General features: G+C 48.3%; 1 protein-coding gene across 1 annotated transcript in view; it reads left to right on the top strand.

Moving 5' to 3' along the window:
- LOC134413657 (nucleotide exchange factor SIL1-like) overlaps nt 1–9,571 on the top strand; it is a 57,304-nt gene extending 47,733 nt beyond the window's left edge. The window contains exons 2-3 of the mRNA XM_063147717.1: nt 7,044–7,140; nt 9,359–9,571. Coding sequence (XP_063003787.1) covers nt 7,111–7,140; nt 9,359–9,571 — 243 coding nt within the window. The 5' untranslated portion in view covers nt 7,044–7,110. The remainder of the gene's footprint in view (nt 1–7,043; nt 7,141–9,358) is intronic.
- Nucleotides 9,572–19,190: the final 9,619 nt, after the last annotated feature.

The raw sequence follows: 19,190 nt of genomic DNA, 5'->3' as shown, positions 1-19,190 counted from the left end.
AAGCAGGGCCATGTTCTGACAATTTGGGCAGGTGGCTAAAATGGATCTTGCTGGGTCTCAGGTAATTTTGAACATCCTGAGCAGTGCAGGAATGTTTTGATGGTAGAATTGGTGGCTGATCCCAGCCTGTTCAAAAACTATCTAAGCCATATTGCAGTGGTTCAGATTTTTGAAGTAGGCAATTGAGGTGCTCTTGAGTGAGAAGTAAGTATATATTCACAAGGTCTGTTCCTGATAGGGAGCACTGATGTTTCCTACCTTTCCTAATTAGTTGTGCAATAATTTTCTGTGGGGTTGTTATCATTTTAGTAGGTTAGTGTGCTCTGAAAACCCAATCAATTATTATCAGGGGATCTGAGATAGTTGAGTCCCACTGAAACAAAAATATATGGAATTTTGGACTTACACCAAGGATTGCCAGGGAGAAAAGAAACGTAGTGTGGTATCTGTGTGCCTGTTTGGTTTGAATCACCCAGGATACCTTTTGTACAGCTGCTTCTGCCTGTGGTGTCAGTGATCACGGGAATCGAGTCCTTCACTGCCTTTAAGGAGAAGAACAGCGGCATGAGATCTTCTGTGGTGATTCCCAGCAGTGAATGTACCCAACTGATGCTTCCACAGAGCATTTGGGGTTCTGGCAGAGTCTTTGGGATGTCCTTGATGTGCAGTGTTTGGGGTGTGATGGTTCTCTCTGTGCTTTTTAGGCCGAGTTGCTTCCAGTGGGGTGTCTTTGGGACTTTATTTACTGCAATCTCAAAACCTTTCTGCTCTACTGCTGTGATGACATCTTGTACTGCAACATCCAAAATGATTTGAGCTTCTGCACAAACTAATGTATCACCCATGTAATAAAAATAATAATGTTAGTATGTTTTTTCCGCAAGGGTGAGGGAATTTGGGCTCCAAGCCGTTGACAAATAGTTGGGCTCTGCTTCATTCTTTACTGCATTACAGTCCACTGGTACCTCTGTAAAGGTGCTGTCGATTTGGGGACAGAAAAGGCAAACAAGGGGCTTTCATTGGGTGCAAGGAGAATTCAAAAAAGCAGTCATTTAGATCTGTAACAACCATCTGCCAAGCTCGAGGTAACATGGAGGCTGAGGGCAGGCTGGACTGGAGGGCGCCCATGTCCTCAATGACCTCATTGATTTTCCTGAGGTCCTGCAGGAGCCGCCTCTTGTCTTTGCCAGGCTTTTGTATGTCAAACACAGGTGCATTGCAGGGGCTAGTAGATGGTACAACGTGGCCCACAGAGAGCTGCTGCTGCATGAGGGACTTCAGGGCCTTTTACTTTCTGCCTGGGAGGGGCCACTGATCCACCCATATGGGGTCTTTGATCTTCCAGGTTGACTAAAGTGTGGCGTGCTGCTCAGTTGCACCGTCTAGAAATCCTGAGGAGTTGATAGGATCTTTCTGTGGTTTGAGAGGAAGTAAGTTTTCTGGGATGCTGTCGTCACACCAATAGGTTTTCAGATTTTAATATTGGCACCTGGTTTGGCTGCTGGGGACATTGTCACGCTTCTGAGAACACAGGGGTTCAAAAGCAGAGCATGCCCCGGGGGAAGCTCTTTTGGGTTTCTGGTGGGAAAGAGTTCGGATCTCTCCCCTGTCCCAGCTGCTGGCTGGGCCGGAGGAGGGTAAAAGCCATGCGGCCGGGAGAGGTAGGCCTGGCGCCGAGTGTGGAGGGGTTAAAGAGAGAGAAGCACCAGGAGGCATCGGACAGACCCCCCCAGGAGACAGAGAGAGAGAGAGCCTGGACTGCCTTGAAATTTAATATCATGTCCTGGCAGAACAGCCCGGCTTGTGGACAAAGGGGGGGTGCAGCGAGAAGGTGTCCAGCCGCTTGTGGGAGTCTCCAGGCAGGCAGAGACTGAGTTTTTAACCCCTTTTGGTACAATAAAACCTTTACAGAAAAGTAACCTTCCCTAGAAGAGGGATAGAGTGGAAGATTAAGAAGGAAATGGGCAAGTGTGATGAAGGTCTGGGCAAGTGAAAGACGTTGGGAGAGAAGAATCTTAGGTGGGAAGAGATGATGAAGTGGCCTTAGCTGGACTCTTCTTGTTATAGCCCTGGACAGAAACATGTTTCCTGTGACAAAGAGACTGCATCCAGGGGGAGACAATGGCTAAGAGCCAAGAGGGTACATTGTTGGTACCCCTCGGCCCCAGGAGGTGGAATTTGGGGGAGACAGGTGTCCCAAAAGTGAGACTGTGCTCTTTTTGGAACGGGACAAATCATCCTGAAAAGATGACCCTAGAAGCAGCTCTGGTCCATGTGCAGTGGTGAGAGCACTGGAGATGGAAGGAAGAGGTCACGATGGCAGATGTTCTCTGGGCGGTGCCACGAGTGATGTGGGAACACACGAGGTTTCAATGGTGTTTGCTGGGGAAGCCTATGGCACAAGAAGGACTCCACTCCTCTTGATGAACTGAGTATTGATTATCTCAAGGGGGGTGCTGGACCAAGAGTTGGTGATTTGGGGATAGATGTACTGGAGATTTGGTGGGGGGAGGAGGAAAAGTTTTTGGCAGGTCTTCATTTTCCCTGTGTGTTTCTTTTTACTTATAGTTGTAGTTTAGTTAATAAAGTTTTCTTTATTTCTAAGTGGGACCCTCCTTTACTTATTACTGATCACATCTAACAGCAGAAACAAGGGAGAGTGTATTTTCATGGGGGCACTGGCATTGTGCGAGCATCAAACCATGACAGATCTCTAGCCTTCTCCTCCATTGGGACAAGAGGTCCCTTCCCCAAAGTGTTATTGGTGCCCAGGAGACGAATGATTTTACTGTAGCAACTGTGCCCTCAGGACCTTCCCTGCAGATGGTACCTTGACTCCAGAAGCTGGTAGTGGCTCTCCTGATGGTTAAAATTACCCCAGCAGCTGGAACCAGGGGCGATTCTTTAGCCAATCAGAGCGGGAAATTATGATGATGTCAGCTCCTGTATCTAATAGTCCCAAGAGACATCTATTTCTCCCCTTACATAACAAAGCACACTTTAGAATGGGTCTATTTGGGCCTGTAATCTATGCCCACAACACCATTGGATCAGTTGGTGTGGGGATCATGCCCCGTAGGAGGTTGGCTCTGGCTGTAACTGTTCCTTTTGGAATGAAAAGGGGAGGGAGTAAGCATAGACCCTGGACAGTTATCTCCTGCAAAGACGTCAAGGCGAGTACCTCAGGTAGTATAGTGAGTGTCTCCATCCCTTCCCTGGTGTTGGTTAAAATCAAAATGTCTCTGGGATGTTCCTCAGGCCTGTATTTGCCTGTTGGAATATGGTGAACATAAATATCGTGGATGGGAATTGAAAAGGCTCTTACCAGCTGCCTTTGGGTTCCAGGGCAGAGCTGTCTTCTGTCGAGTTTTCTGCAGCGATCGAGCTGTCCCGCTGGATCTGAGAAGGTCACTGTGCTGGTTCTCCACGGTGTTGGGGAGAGTGGGGCGGAACGGCCTCGCGTTTGGTGTCATCGTGCGGGGCCTTTCTGTGTCTGTGTGGGGTTTCCCGCAGGCCAGCGGTTTAGCTGGTGTTGGAAAGCGTGTGGACGAGGGGGCAGTGAGGACAGTGCCTGTGAGAGTTAGAAGGTCCCTGGTGATAGCCTTTATTTTAACAAATCTGTTGAAAATGCCCCATCACTCCACATATAATGCACGGATCTTTTATAGTTTGTTGTTGAAAAACTTGGGAGCCTACTAGCACCTCTACCACACCCTGACTGTTAGCCTTATATAGGCTGGCACCACGGTGTAAGGATGCCCTAATGGTGCATGCCTTGACCATTCGTCCAATGGTAGGTTTTGGGGAAAGTAACGTGAAGGATGAGAGAAGGACAAAAAATGTACAGACATGCAAGGCATTGGTTTGAGTGGCCTGAGTAATTTATGCCTTTTATTAGAGGCCAGGTCCCCTGGTGCACTCAGTTCCTGCATTTACCTCAGACTTCCTTGCTGGGTCAGGAGCTCAGAAGTGCTGAAAGCAGAGGCCTATCATTTGTGTTCCCTATGGGATGGCAGTGGAAGTGCCCTGAGCGCACATTCAGAGACAACGTCATGGCTTCTCATGCCACGACACCAAAACTAAATGTGCAAGGTGGCTTCCTTGAATGACATGTAGTCCTTTGAAATATGTGCAGGAAGTGGTGTGAAACTGCTTTCTAAGCCTGCTCCTTGGTATCATCTGTGAGGGGCTGAGGGCTGGCCTGAGCCCGGTGCTGTGTCCCACAGGCTCACGTGCAGAGCAAGCACTGCCAGAGGCTCTGGAGATCTCACCTGCTCGGCAGGCATCTTTGTCAAGTTGATGTAAACATCAGCTTGTGCTGACTTTCCCCTTGGACCCCTTGGTTTAGTCACTATGGGGAATTTCTTTCCTGAAGCCCATGGGGTTTCCCGCTGGCAGCTGTGCTGGGGATGCTCAGGGAGTGTGGGGCTTTGGGGGCAGCTGCCCGGGCAGGGGCTGAGCTGGGGGCCCTGTTGGGCCCATGGCCCCCAGCAGCAGCAGCAGCAGCAGCAGCAGCAGCAGCAGCAGCAGCACCAGATGCAGGGCCCAAAGGCCCAAAGCAGCACAGGCTGCCCTGTCCTTTCAGCTGTCACCCGAGGGGGGCCCAGGGGCCCGTGGCCGCTGGCAGCAGCAGGAATGCAGGCAGGGTGAGGATGCCCTGGCTTGGCTTTTGTCTCTGGAACAATGCGGGCTCAGGGCAGTGCAGAACAGGCTGGGAAGCAGAGCCCAGGGTCTTTGGAGGCTGCAAGGCTTAAAGATCAGCCCCTGCAGCAGCCCAGGTGCAAGTGGCCCAGTTTTCAAGGCTGTGGTGGGCTTGAGAGCGTGCAGGTGGATTTTGGATGGCTGTGGCCTGCTGGCAGCTCTGGGCGCAGAAGTGCCTGTGGCTGCAGCAGGAAGGGTGGCTGAAGGTTTGCTGCCTGCTTTGGTGCCATGGCTGCAGGGGCCAGTGCTGTGAGAGCTTCCTGTGTGAGAGTTGGTGAGAGCTGAGCTCTTGGGGACAGCGCTGTGCCCCAGGCCAGGAAGAGCAGCAGTGCCCAGTGCCAGGAGTGGTGTCAGTGGGAGCCCCTGTGCACAGGGACCCCCAGCCCCGGTGTGGCCGTGCCAACACCCCCAGGGACCTCCAGCCCTGGGAACGCGGAACAAGTGGAACCCACAAGTGGAACCCACAGGCAAAGGCTGCCTGTGCCCAAAGGAATGGCCAAGAGAAGTCAGGTTTTAAAAAGAAACAGTATTTATTTGCTGAAGATCGGCAAATCTCAGATTTACAGAACATGTGTCATAACAATTGTTATAACAGCAACAACAACAATGTACAGAACATATTTACAAGGGATCCGATGGGCTAACATTCTTGAAAACGTATTTACAAAAAACTTCGCACGTAGTAAACATATTTACAAGGAACTTCTAAACTTCAAACATATTTACAAAGGCGTGGCTTCTGTGCCATCATGTGTATCAGTCCTGGAAGAAAGGAAGCAGCAGAGCTGGACTCAGCCGGCAGCACTGGGCCCAGCAGGGCTGGCAGCTGGGCCCCAGGGGCTGGGCCGGGGTTAGCAGGGCTGGCGTGGCCCCAGGCAAGGGCAGGGCAGGCCGGGGCTGGTGCTTGTGGCAGCACAATCCAGGCCCCCTGCGGGCACCGTGTTCCTGAGCGGGGCCATCCAGCCCAGCCCCAGCCTGGCGTCAGGGGACCCAGTGTGTGTGTGGGCAGGGCGTGGGAAGCATCTGCCTGTCTTACCTGTGGGGCTGCATCTTCATCCAAGGACCATGGGCTCCTCCTCATCCTTTATGTTAACTTCCATCTCCTCTGTGTTATCCTCCTCATCCACCTCCATCTCTTCGATGTTGTCCTCCTCGTCTACTTCCATGTCCTCAACAGTGGAGGACATGGAAGTAGAGGAGGAGTCCACCTCCATCATCTCTTCCTCATCCAGGCCCAGGTCCACTTCCATGTCCTCCACAGTGTCTCTGTCAGTCTGCAAGGGGCAGCACAATCTCCCAGTGGGCTTCCTGTCCTCCACCATCCATTCCCACATGGCTGCAGCCTGCCCAAGCTGGGTGCCCCCTGCCTGGAATGGCACTGTACCCCCATTGGCACAGAAGAGCACATTGTGCTGGGATTGGCGCTCCGGAGCAGGCGGCAGAAAAAGCCCAGGCAGCAGCAGCAGCTCAGCGCTGAGGGTCAGAGTGCAGGGTGAGCAGCAACTGACCCTTGGCAGCCGGTGAAGTGTCTGCTGTGCTCGTTTCCAGGTCCTGGACGTTCCACCTGGAACCCTCTGGGAGCTGTGATGTCACTGAAGTTTCAGGGCTGCTATTCAGTTGGAGATGGGGATGGCAGAATGATCAAATCCTTGAATTGTTTAGCTTGGAAGGGACCCTGAATATCCTCTGGTTCCAAGCTGAGCAAGCTCCCAGCAGAGCAGGTTGCTGCGGCCCCTGTCTCACCTGGCCTTGGACGTTGCTGGGAATGGGGCCTCTCCACAGCCTCTCTGCACTGGCCCCTGTGTCAGGGACAAGCACCCTGAGAGTAAAGAACTTCTTTCCATCATCAAACCTCTTCTATCTCTTGCACTTTGATCCCATTTCTCCTTGTCCCATCACTAAAGTTCCAGACCAAGAGTCCTCTCCCACTTCTCTGTAGTCCCTTCCCTTACTAGAAAGGTACTGAGGTCTCCAATGACTCTTTGTACAATGTTCATAAGCTGAAATCTGCAAGTTGAAGCTTGTAGGCCCTCTGCAGTTATATAGTGGCGCTGGGGTTGTTCCTCAATTGCAACACAAAATTCTGAGGTATCAATTCATCAGATGTTTTTATTGTGGTGGAATCTGAGAATTTGGGTCAGCAGAGCCCTTTATTTTCAGGGGGAGTTGTCTGTGAGCCTGACACAGAATCCAGCACTTTGTCTAATCTTTTCTTGAGTATAGTAGGTTTTTTCATTCCTTTCCTCCTGCCATTAGCCATTGCTAGAATGTCACAGTGAAAATAGAATTGAGGCCGTTTTTCACTCATTACATGTTCTTGTTTGTTTTGTCTTTTCTGCAAGGCTGGGCAAGATTGATCTCGATGCAAATTCATTCACATCTGAGGAGCTTAAAAAGGCCTTGGCTAAAATGAAGGAAAGTGAGAAGGCAGAAAGGAAGGTGAGTTTCCCATTTCTAAAGCAATGCACATTGCAGGGATCTGAAAACACCCTGTTACACTCTGCTGAAACACAATGGTTAAAATGATTGCTTGGAAAACACTGTGCAAACTAATTTTGTGGTGAATATGGACCTGAAATACCTTTATTAACCTATTAGTTATATTGTTCCCTGACTTTTCTGTACGACTCAAAGATTCTGTGAGTGGTCTGGGTTGGATAGGACCTTTAAAGCTGATCCAGTCCCACCCCTGCCATGGGCAGGGACACCTTCCACTATATCAGGTTGCTCCAAGCCCCATTCAAGCTGGCCTTCGACATTTCCAGGGATCCAGGGGCAGCCACAGCTGCTCTGAACAATGTAATTTATCTGTTTCACTGCAGCTCAATTCACAAAAATGTCTGCAGACCCCAAAAGGAACTGGATTGCAGCTGACGGTATTTACAGAGGGTATTTCCTTTTACTCTCCTTGCTTTGGGTTTCCAACCTTGTGCTCTGGATAGCAAAACCCAAGTGGCCATGGTGAAGCAGGGGCTGACGTTTCCTTACACAAGCTCCAAGTTGTCCATTTAGTTACAAAACAACCCACAACCCGAAGTAAATAGGTGGGAAGATGTGTGACTCATCAGGTGCATCAGAGCCTCTTTCCCTTCTCCCCCTCAGCAGTATTTCTTTAACCCTCGCTCCTCCTGCTGTCTTGGTCTTGGCTTACTCAAACAAAAACTGAAAGAGGAGTCAAGGCTCTAAAGTTCTGGTGTCACAGAAAGGCTTTTTCTTCCCTTATGTGGCAGCACGGCATGATTTCATTTGCTGGAGATTATTTCCATAGCAGCATTGCTGATTGATTGCAGGGCTGCTGAAAAGGGCTGCTGGAAATGAGGATCATTGAAATGCAAAAATTAGTGATACTCTATTAGGTGAAAATAAGCCATATTTTAAAACCCCCTGTTAAAATAGCTTTTGTCCCAGCAACTGGGCTAAAAGCAGCTACATCTAATGGACCTAAAGTATTCCATTTGCAGTCACTCCTGCAGAGAGCAAATCCTTCCCTGAAAGCTCAGTATCAGAGGAAACGGAGTTACACCGAGCCTCTCTGTGCTCCGCCAGAGGCAGCTCGGGGAGGGATGGGTTGGGTGTGGTACCTCTGGCAATTTATCATTCCATTGACACAGCTTTCACCTCCATTGCTCACTTGGTTTTCCTCCAGCCCTCTCTGATCCCTCATGGGGAGCAGGACAGTGCAAACCCTCCAGCTGAGGCTCACTCCGCATACAAACACATCTTGGCATTTGCGACAAATGCCTTCCAAAGGGGGCTTTCTGCCTTTCTCCTGTCCTTGGGGCAGCCCAGCTCCAGCATGGCCTCTCTGCTGCTTCTGTCCCCTGCAGCAGCAGGCTCTGTCCCCAGTGCCACCAGTGCTGATGTTCCTGCACCTCTGGGGCTCTTTGAGATCTCTGACAGAGCCTTTCCTCCTCATCACATGTTTTGTGTCAGCTCTCTGCTCAGGGCAGCCCTTGGGGTGCTGTTACTGCAAGGGAGATGAGCTGAGGACAGGCTGTGTGCTGGCCAAGCCCCATGACACAGCACGTCAGCTGCCCCCAGCTTATCACTGCTCCTTCTGCCTCCCTTTCTGACAGCTTCTATCCTCACACCTCTCCCTAGGAGATAGACCCTTCCAGGAATTTGCTCAATGCTTGGAAAGGCAAAAGCATCTTTGTCTGTGTCTGAGAACTCGTTGGAGTCACTGGGCACTTTGGGCTGGATGGGACCTCTGGAGCTCTCCAGCCTCATGTCCAGTTCCAGAGAGGTTCAGCTGTAAGATCAGGGAGGTGCCTCAGGGCTTTTTGCAGCCAGGTTTTGAGAAGATCCACTTGCAGGCAAGCAGAGAACAGCAGTACTGCTGCCTGTGGGGTTGATGTTGAATTGGATGGAAATGGCATGTAGAAATAGTGCACAAATGCTGTAGAGATGTAGAAGTGGTGCACAGAGCTCTACTGTTCACTCATATTGTGGGTATATCACAGCTAACTGGGTTCCTGGGCTTCTCAGAAGGACCCTGCCCCTGCACCTCTGATGTAGAGCAATAAATCCATTGACACAGACAACCAGGTTCCCTTTGTGAATTTTGGGGCTGGCATTCCTTTCTGTGTCTGTCTTGTCTCTCTTCATCTCCTATCTTGTTATCTCACATCTGGTTTTTCCTCCTTTTGTTTCCAAGGCCCGAGAGAAAGAGGTGAGGAAGAAGTTCCGGCCCATAGAGCAACTAAAGGAGGAGTTTGAAAAGCTGAACATGAAGATAGAAACAGATTATGAAATTATGGTTAAATTAATCAGCAAATTCAACAGCTCTGCCTCCATGCTGGATGAGAAAGTCGCGGCGCTTTATGATCTCGAATATTATGTTCACCAGGTAACAAGAATGCCTCAGTAACTACCATGTAAAATCTAGGGGATACGGTGTCATAAACGGGGCTTTATTTTTCTTATCAGTATCAGGTAATACAAATTGCTTAATTACCATAATCCTGGGACAATACCAGACAGCAGAGGACTAGTGCAGGCTTGTTTTATATCCAGGTTGGAATTAATCATCGCTTGTGCCAGGAGCCAGCAGTATCCTGGTGGTTGCCTGATTTGTTGTCTGTCCTCAGGCTGGTTTTCTTACCATCTCTTTTTCCTTTTTTATCTCCTTAATGTTAAAAAATGGGGTTTTAGCTGCCATTTTTGGGTAAGTAGAGTGGTGGTTGCTCAGAAAATAATTATTTTCTCTCTGCTTCCATGGAAAGCTGCCGTGGTTGATGGTAGGTGCCTTTATATCAGTTCACAGAGAACGTCTTTGTACCAGGAAAGGTGACAGCCACCCAAAACCCCCTATTTTGTCTTGGTGTGAGTAAGCAGTGGCAAGCAGAGCCTTGCTTTGCTAATTAGCTCTTTGTGAGGGTGAACATATTTCCTGGCATCTCGCTTCCTCGGGTTTGTGCTCACACTTTTCCCCCCTTGTCGCAGACATTTCTTCACAGAAATCCTTTCTTTCAGATTTCTGCGTCTTCTGGAGGCCAGAGGCCTCAGAAGAGAATGTAAACAATTATTATCAGATGCTGTGGAATGCAACAGGGGTTTCTTGATTGGCTCATGCTTCTTGTTTATAATTAAGGGCCAAACACAAAGTGCGAGCCGGGGACTGAGTCCTTGGGCACAACTTTGTTATAGATTTCTTTTCTAGCTATTCTTAGCCTAGCCTAGCAGCTCTGCAAACCTCTCTCTTTATTCCTATTAGTATAGTCATAATGTATTATATATAATATATCAATAAATTCAGCCTTCTGATCAAGAAACAAGATTCACCGTCTCTCTCTCACCAGCAGTGACCCACTCACGCACAGTAATATCTGGTGACCCCTCGTGTCAGAGCAGAAATTAATTTGATAAGACCAGAGGAGCAAAATTGCTGCACTGGGTAAAAATCCTGTATGTGTAGCATTTGATGGTTGCTTTGAAGCAACCACAGAAGTGGATTCAGGCCAGGAGCTGAAGAACTGAAGATCCTGATTTGGACAGAGTTCACAGCCAAGGCTGCCAACAAAGAGAACCTTCTTCTGGAAAACCTTCAGGAAAGATGATAGAAAAGAGCAGCAGACCTGTGGAGCTGACCAGAGCAAGCTGGACTCTTTCAGAAGGTACTGTTCATTTTTCTATCCCTGATGAACCAGCCCGTCGTAGGTTGTGGCTTTTCATATGGCAGACACATGCCTTGCCAGAAGAGATTCAATTTACTCCTTCAGAGGGGAATCTCATTGCCCTCTGGCAACATTGGTGTAGAGAAGATGGGTTTTTTCTGTCAAAAACAGATCTCTATGAGTTCTTTAGATGGGCAAAGCTTTTTGGGTTTTTTACTGATGTCCTGTACGCTTTGGATGTTTTTGTCTGGGAGTGCATGGACTCCATTTTCCAGTTCGTCTGGAGCCCGGGACGTGTCCTTCCTTCTATCTACCCAGCATTTATAAAGCTTTTCCCAGTTCTGAAACGCAGAGCAGCTATCTTTCAATGGATTTCTAACTGTTATGGACAGACCCCGTTTCCACCGTCCCTGGGAGAAGACCCAGTGGGGGAGGACATTCTGCTTCCCAGCCCCCACTGCTTTGTGGCGGGGGGGGCTGAAACTTCGCCGTACGAAGAAGTTTTTTTTACTCTTTCTCCGGAGCCTGCGCAGAGGCAACTTTCTCCTTCTCCCCCTTCTCTCTCTTCGGGGGGGATGGGAGGAGGCGGCGCCGCTCAAGCCACAGCTGGCCTCTCAGACTCCGCCTCCTTCACACATGGGGGTGGCACCGGTCTCTGAGGCTTCCTCCATGCCCCTGCCAGAGCCATCACTCCAGGTGATCCCGTCTCCGACTCTCCAGGCGGTCCCACCTATGGCTTCACCAGCCTCCCCACCCCTGTCAGAGCCTGCATCTGACACTGCAGAAGAGACAGCACTTCTGGTCCCTGAGCTGTTGCTAGGCAACAAGGATGCGTCTCCAGCTTCTGGCTCAGGGGAGGAGGAGGCCCCTTCGGCCCCTCCGCTGCCTCCATCGGACTCCTCATCGCCTCAAGCCGAGACAGTCCCTGTTCAGGACGGTGTTGGAAACGGCGCTGAACCCGCGGGACCCTTGGGGCAGCCCGCGGCGGATCCCACGCTCAGCGTGATTCCCTCCCCAGTTCCGGCTTCCCCCTCGCCGCTCGGACTGGCCGCTCCAGCGGCTCTGCCGTTGTCAGAGGCTCTGCCCTCCAGGTCGGCGTCAGAAACTGCCATGGCACCGGCGGCTTGTTCGAACTCGGATCATCCCGGACTGGCTACTCTAGCAGCTGCCCCAGCAGGGGGTCTCTCCTTCTGTGGAGCGGGGGCTGCCTGCCAGCTGACTCTGGGGGCAGCCTGCCTGTCTGCGTTCAAGATCAGCATTCTCGGCGGGTTGGGGCGTGTTTGGTCGGTTGCTGTCCCATGGGGGCTGCCATCTCTGCTGCCCCTCTTGTGCCCTAGTGGCGAGGGGCAGGTGGGTTCTGCCGAAAGTTCTGCCTTTGGTCCCCAGCCCGGTGGGGGTGGTGCCGTGAGGCAGATGGGAGACACACCTGATGCATTTGCATTGCAGAGGCAGGGGGCACAGCGGGAAGCAATCATGGCTTGCTTGCTGTGGGGAACAAACATTCCTAGATCCAAGATGAGGATTTTTGGGGCTGCTTCTATTTCCCTGCTGCTGGCATGCCTCAGTGGTTTTGGGGAAAGGAAGCATGTCACTACTCGGTTTGGCCTGGGTCGTTGGGCTCAGATAGTTCCTGGGCTGGGCCCACTGCATGGCCTCCTTATGTTTTTGGGGATTCTGGTTTGTCCTACCAGCCCTGGTCCCCCTTTGTGAGCCAGTTTTGGGGTTTCTGGTCCAGCATGGGCCAGGGCCCCCAGGGCCTTTCCTTCTCTGGCACTGCTCTGCTTGGCTGCTGCTCTTTTGCTTTTCGATCAAAAAAAAAATTAAAAAAAATAAATTTAAAATTAAATAAAAAAGATTGAAAATAGCGGGCAGCAGCTCTGAAGCACTGAAGCATTGAAGGGCCAGAAAAGGACATTCCAAGATTGTTCAAATTGTTTGAAATTGTTTTAAATTGTCTTATGACTGTCTGTGGAGAGCATTATTAATAATTGGTTAGCTGAGAAAGGCCACACTGATATAATGCCACTGGTTAAACTGAAGGAGAAAAGTCAGCAGTCAGCAAGCTAAAAGGAAGAGTCAGAAGCGACCTTGCTGCAACATGAGGATAGGGAGTTGAGATTAGTCCTGAATACATCCTAAGAATATGTAGAAAGTATCAAAAGTAGAACCATAGGAATGTAGAAGTAGGCGTAGGTGCTGATATGCAAGCTGACCAATCCTGAGCTCAACTTTTGCAATATGTATGAAGCTCATTATTAACTGTATTTAACCCGCCGTACTGATCAATAAAATCGAGCCTGTGATGATCAAACTGATGTCCTGGTTCCCTTCCGTCGACACATGGTGGAGAATGCGGGCATAACCGAATCTCTGCCCTTTTTCTCGGATTAAAAGAAAAAGGGATTACGCCACGGTCCGGAAGTTGGGTTTGGGTCCCAGCAGCCGGGACGGTGCCGGAATTTGAAGCACCCTTAAGGTTCACAACGGTGACTTAAGCCAATACGTGTCGCAGGAGCCTGGAGAGCTGCAACAGCGCGCGCTGATTAATAGGTATGGATAGGCAAGCGGCATATGATTTATTTACCGCCTATTTAGAGCGGCGTGGGATAAAAAGGATAGATTTAAAAAAGGAGTTACCAGGGTTATTAGCTTATGGCCATGCTAAGGGTATCTTTTCTAATCCTCATACAGTTCATGAGTTATCAGAGTGGAGAAAGTTTGGGGAAATATTGTGGGATACAGTACTAGATGATGATAAGTCAGCAAAGAAATTCGGGAAGTTATGGCAGGTGGTGTATAACACGTTACTTCAGCAGGTCTCTGAGAGAAAGGCAGCAGGAAGGGCAACAGAAGCTCATAAGAGGAATATAGGGTATGGTCGTGAAGATAATCCCCTGGCACCCTCTGTAACTAAGGTACTTATGCCTAAGAGTCCCCAGCAAAGTGGTGTGGAGGATTTCTCTATAGGCGCAGTGGAACCATCTGCACCTTTCCTGTCAGAGGGGGAGGGCGAGTCGGATGGTGGAGGTAGGAGCAAGCCAGCTTTGCCTCCGCCACCAGCTTCAGGCAGGTCGGATGGTGGGGGGAGGGGCAAGCCAGCTTCGCCTCCGCCGCCAGCCTTGCCTCCGCCACTACCCCTCCGTGAGCCGGCTCAGGTTACAGCCTCGGTGGGGGGGTCACCTTCCCCGCCTGAGCCGGCTCCAGCGGGGGAGCTGGTTCCCCCCCCCAGGCTGGCTCCGTGTGAGTCGGCTCCGGTTTCACTGTCAGCTCCAGCGGGGGAGGGGGGGCTCCCGCTTCCCCCGCACGAGCCAGCCTCTGCTTCACTGCCCCCCCCGCGCGAAAACTCGGTGTCTGCACCGAAGCGCCAGCAGCATAGCACCCTTAAAGAGCCAGATCCCATCCCAGGGGCACACCGTGATCCATGGGGGGAGATGGCTAAACAGAGGAGGGAAGCTTGGGCTGCTTTGGCGAAAGAAGTAATGCAAATGGGGGATGGTGAGGCGGTGGAAATAGCTTCTAGTCTTGCATGTCCAGTTACATACACACCACAGTATGATGCACAGGGGAACCTTACGCATAATATAGCAGAATATACTCCCTTAGATTGGAAGTTGTTAACTCAGCTACGTTCTACGGTTAGTCAGTTTGGAGTAAAAAGTGAACCTGTTAAGCAAATGTTAGATTATCCTTTTAATACTCAGGTTTTATGTCCTAATGATTTAAGAGGAATAGTTCGGTTGATATTCACTCAGCATCAGCAGTTATTGTTTAATGCACATGACCCATTACATGGAGTAACAGTAAAGGAGCTGATGGGCTTAGAGGCATTCTTACGTACAGAGGCACAGATGATATTGGGAGCTGATAAACTTAGAGAGTCTATGTGGTTAGTGCGTGCTGCAATAGATATGGTTAAAGAGCCAGGAGGGTTACCGGCTTATATGGGTATTAAGCAAGGAAGAGAAGAATCATTTGGAAATTTTATCGATAGAACAGCTACTGCTATAGATCGGGCTGGTGTTGCAGGGCACTATTGAAGCAGGTGTGCCTTGCAAAATAGCAATCCAGCAACCCAAAGAGTGTTAGCTACTTTAGGGGCAAATTAGACTATTGAGGAAGCATTAGAGCGAATGGCATTAATGCCAACAGCTTCACAGGCATTTATAGCAGAAGCCTTAAAGGAATTAGGATTAGGATTGCAAAAGCATAGTCTACTCAAAATCAGGTGTTAGCTGCTCTTGCTCCTCTCCAAAGCGGCTCACTGGCAGTCACGTAAAGAGGCTGGAGACCATTCATCAAGTGTTACCGATGCGGCAATGAGGGACAGACACAAGTTACTGCCGTGACATCGGAGACACCAGCAGCTGCCGTGACATCGCTGCTACCTCCTGTCTGCAACCTGCAACAACACGGAGCTTCGGCTTGGACTTATCAGCAGCAGTAGACGTCACACTAATGACGAACCGGCCTGAGAGGATACCCACTGGAATAAAGGGTCCTCTTATACTAAATGGACAAACATGTGGAGCATTATTGCTGGGACGTTCCTCTATAACTATGTTGGGATTATTTGTTTTGCCTGGTGTTATCGATGCGGACTTTACAGGGGAAATACAAATTATGGCTTACACCCTTTATCCTCTGATTAAAATTACAAAAGGACAACGCATTGCTCAATTGGTACCACTGTCACAAATGACATCAGGAATACAATCATTTACTGGGCAAGCACGGGATGAAAAAGGTTTTGGCTCTACTGGTGTTACACTTTTAACTGTGGATTTACAAAATAGACCAAAACAAAAGGTTGAAATTACCTATGGGCATCAAAGCATAACCCTTTATGGATTATTGGATACAGGAGCAGATACTAGCATCATTTCTCCAGAAGCCTGGCCACAACATTGGCCTCTATTTCCTTCATCAAACATGCTGACAGGAGTGGGAGGATTTACATTGGCAAGCAGGTCGCCGTCTTTGTCTGTGTGCATTGAGAATCAACAAATATCTGCTGTGTTTTCAATTGTTCAATTGCCTCCTACAGTTTCCTGCTTAATTGGAAGGGACATTTTAACACAATTGGGAGTGGTGTTAACTAATCAGCACCCTTTGGGGTAATTGCCATTGCTTGGACTTTCCCCATTCCACTCACCTGGAAAACGGATACACCGGTGATGGTTAAGCAATGGCCATTAAAAGGGGAGAGTCTTATGCATGCCCATGAATTGGTACAGGAACAATATACAAAGGGACACCTGCGACTATCCACAAGCCCTTGGAATACACCTATTTTTGTAATCAAAAAGAAATCAGGGAAATATCGTTTGATACATGATTTGAGGGCTGTAAATGACCAAATGGAACCAATGGGGGCCTTACAGCCTGGTTTTCCAAATCCAGCTATGATTCCAGAACACTGGCCACTTTTAATTATTGACCTAAAGGATTGTTTTTTTCACTATTGGCCTGCATCCTGATGACATGAAGAGATTTGCAACTCTCCCACTTTATGTCAGCTTTATGTTGATGCAGCATTACAGCCACTACGTCGTAAATGGCCAGCAACTATAATATATCATTACATGGACGATATTTTGTTTGCACAGCAACAGCCATTCTCCTCTTTACAGATTAACACCATTAAAAATACTCTTGCTGCATATTCACTTGTTATTGCTGCAGAGAAAATTCAGACTACAAAGCCCTGGAAATATTTGGGATGGACTTTGACGGATCAAATAGTGATACCACAAAAACTGGAATTACAATTGGACATTAAAACTCTACATGATGCACAGAAGTTGCTGGGAGACTTACAGTGGCTGAAGCCTATTGTGGGAATACCAAATCACTTATTAGAAGCCCTACGGCCTTTGTTAAAAGGTGTGGACCCTACTACTCCTGTACACCTGACAAAGGAGCATCATCTTGCCTTGCAGCAAATTAGTAACTGTGTACAGCAAGGGTATGTGTCTCGTCGACAACTCGACCACCCCATTGACCTTACTATCTGGAATAGCCCTTGCCACTTGCTTGGTGCTCTCTCTCAGTTGCAAAAAGAAAACGGGGGAGATACGGGTGTTGGAATGGTTATCACCACCACTACAGCATAAGAAAACAATATCTTCAAAAATTGAACAATTGGCTGCATTAATCAAAAAGGGGCGTCTCAGAATTCTTGAAGTGGATGGTAGAGAACCTGCTACTATTAGATTGCCTATGGAAAAAGAAACCTTGGACTGGTACTTGATAAATTCAAAGAATTTACAAGAAGCATTATTGATGTCACCTGCTAAAGTAGAGACTAGTAAATTAGTGCCTAGAGTTTTGCAATGGATGACAGAATGGAACTGGATTACTCGACCTTTAAGAGAAGAAAACCCCATAGAAGGAGCTATTACAGTTTTTACAGATGCAGGAAAGAAATCAAGGCGTGCTGCTGTTACCTGGCAAGAAAAAGGACAATGGAAGCATCAACTCCTCACAGCAGACCCTGCAGATAGCTTACAAACTTTGGAATTGTTAGCAGTAGTATGGGCGGTGTCCAACTTACAGGAGCCTTTAAATGTGGTCACAGACTCTATGTATGTTGCAGGAGTAGTCAAACGAATAGAGGAAGCAGCAATTAAGGAAGTGAATAATAAACGATTGTATGAGTTACTGATACAGTTAAGGAAAGCTTTACGGGAAAGAGCAAATGGTACCCTTAAGCAGTATATTGAGAAACATCAAGATTTGACAGATCCACAAGCATGTTTGGCTAAGGTTTTGTATGTGATTAATCATTTATGCATTTTTGGGGAAGATGATACCCCCCCTGCAATGAAACATCATCCAAGGTCAGGTCAGGAAAATACTAAGGAAACAGAGGTCTGGGTTAAGTATAAGAACCCAAGTACAGGATTATGGGAAAAACCTGCAAAGGTATTATATTGGGGTCGGGGGTATCTTTGTGTTTCCTCACCTACAGGGCCTTTGTGGGTGCCTGCTAAGTGGACTAAACCTGTTTTTGATGCAGCCTCTGGTGGATCGCCTTACGGAGGAGGACAGGGAGCGACTGGGGAAGAAACTGCTTCTAGTCCTACAACCACTACTGTTACAATTGAAGGAGTACTCGGAAGCGGTGGACAGAGCACTGACACGTCACTACCGGACGGCCCAGGAGTTGATTGGTTTCATTGACTCATTATCAACTTTTCACTTAACAGATCCAGCGAAACTACATTGCCTTGACTGTCACAATCCACATTGTGCTGCCTGGATAGCTCTACGTTGTGGGGGTTGTAAAAGAACTTTTTGGATAGAACAATCATTATTACGGGATTTGTGGTGTCATACTTGTGAACACGAGCATACGTGGGGAAAAAGCTGGCAAGATGAATTGTAGAGACAAACGGGGCAGAATGCATATATAGCTTTAAATCTTTATGAGTCTCCTGAACAGAAGGTTCTTGCTTATTATCGATGGGAAATACAATGTATTGTAAATAGAATTAAGGTTCAAAGTAAATCACGTATAGTTTCTATAAGGTGTAGGAAATTAGTGCCTTTAACACAGCATTCAGTTGTAGGACCCTTCCAAGGGGATCCTGATAGAGCATTAGATTGCTGCATTGATAAGTTGAAAAAATTAAGTTTGAAAGTGGCAGGACCAGTGAAATTAGGAGCAGCAAGATTGAAGACAGATAAGAAAAAGAAGGCAAAAAAGGGAACGGTCTCATTTGAATAGGGGTACCAGTGATTGCTAATTAATTTTCTATGATTAGAACAATTTTACTGTTGTGGGACCCTCGGGAGGATATAGTTGTTGAGGAGGATAACGAACAAGAACTACGATTACGAAATAAGATACACCTTGTGTTAAAGAAAGACCTTGAGCTGTTAGCCTCATATAGTAAAAAGGCTGAAGAGGCTTTGCGATCACCACCATTGAATTGGTTGCATTGGGTTGAAGATACACAATTTTATACTGGTCCTTACTTACATTCGCTTCCTTGTTATGTTTGCAAAAAGGATAAAGATAAATGCTATGCATGGGTAGCTTTGCATTGTGCAGATTGTAATCAGGTTTATTGGTATTCACAGAAGTCATTGGGATATTTATGGTGTACATCTTGTTTTGGAAAGTGGATTCGAAATCATATCTGGGTTAGAGCTCTTGAACATAGTACTGGCCTGCCAGGACGGACAGGATTACAGCTCTTTGAGAGTGCAGAACAAGTGGTTATAGCATATCTTAGGTGGAAGTTGCAGGAAAACCTTAGAATATTTGTAATTACTAGAGCCTCACGTATCATAGCAGCTCGCTGTAAAGCTGATTTGCCTTCAAACTTACCTCGTGCTATACTTGTGAGCAAGGATGCTGATTTAGAA

The sequence above is a fragment of the Melospiza melodia genome, unplaced genomic scaffold, assembly GCF_035770615.1.
Source record: "Melospiza melodia melodia isolate bMelMel2 unplaced genomic scaffold, bMelMel2.pri scaffold_47, whole genome shotgun sequence".
NCBI lineage: Eukaryota > Metazoa > Chordata > Aves > Passeriformes > Passerellidae > Melospiza > Melospiza melodia.
This window is presented reverse-complemented; position numbering and strand designations above follow the sequence as displayed.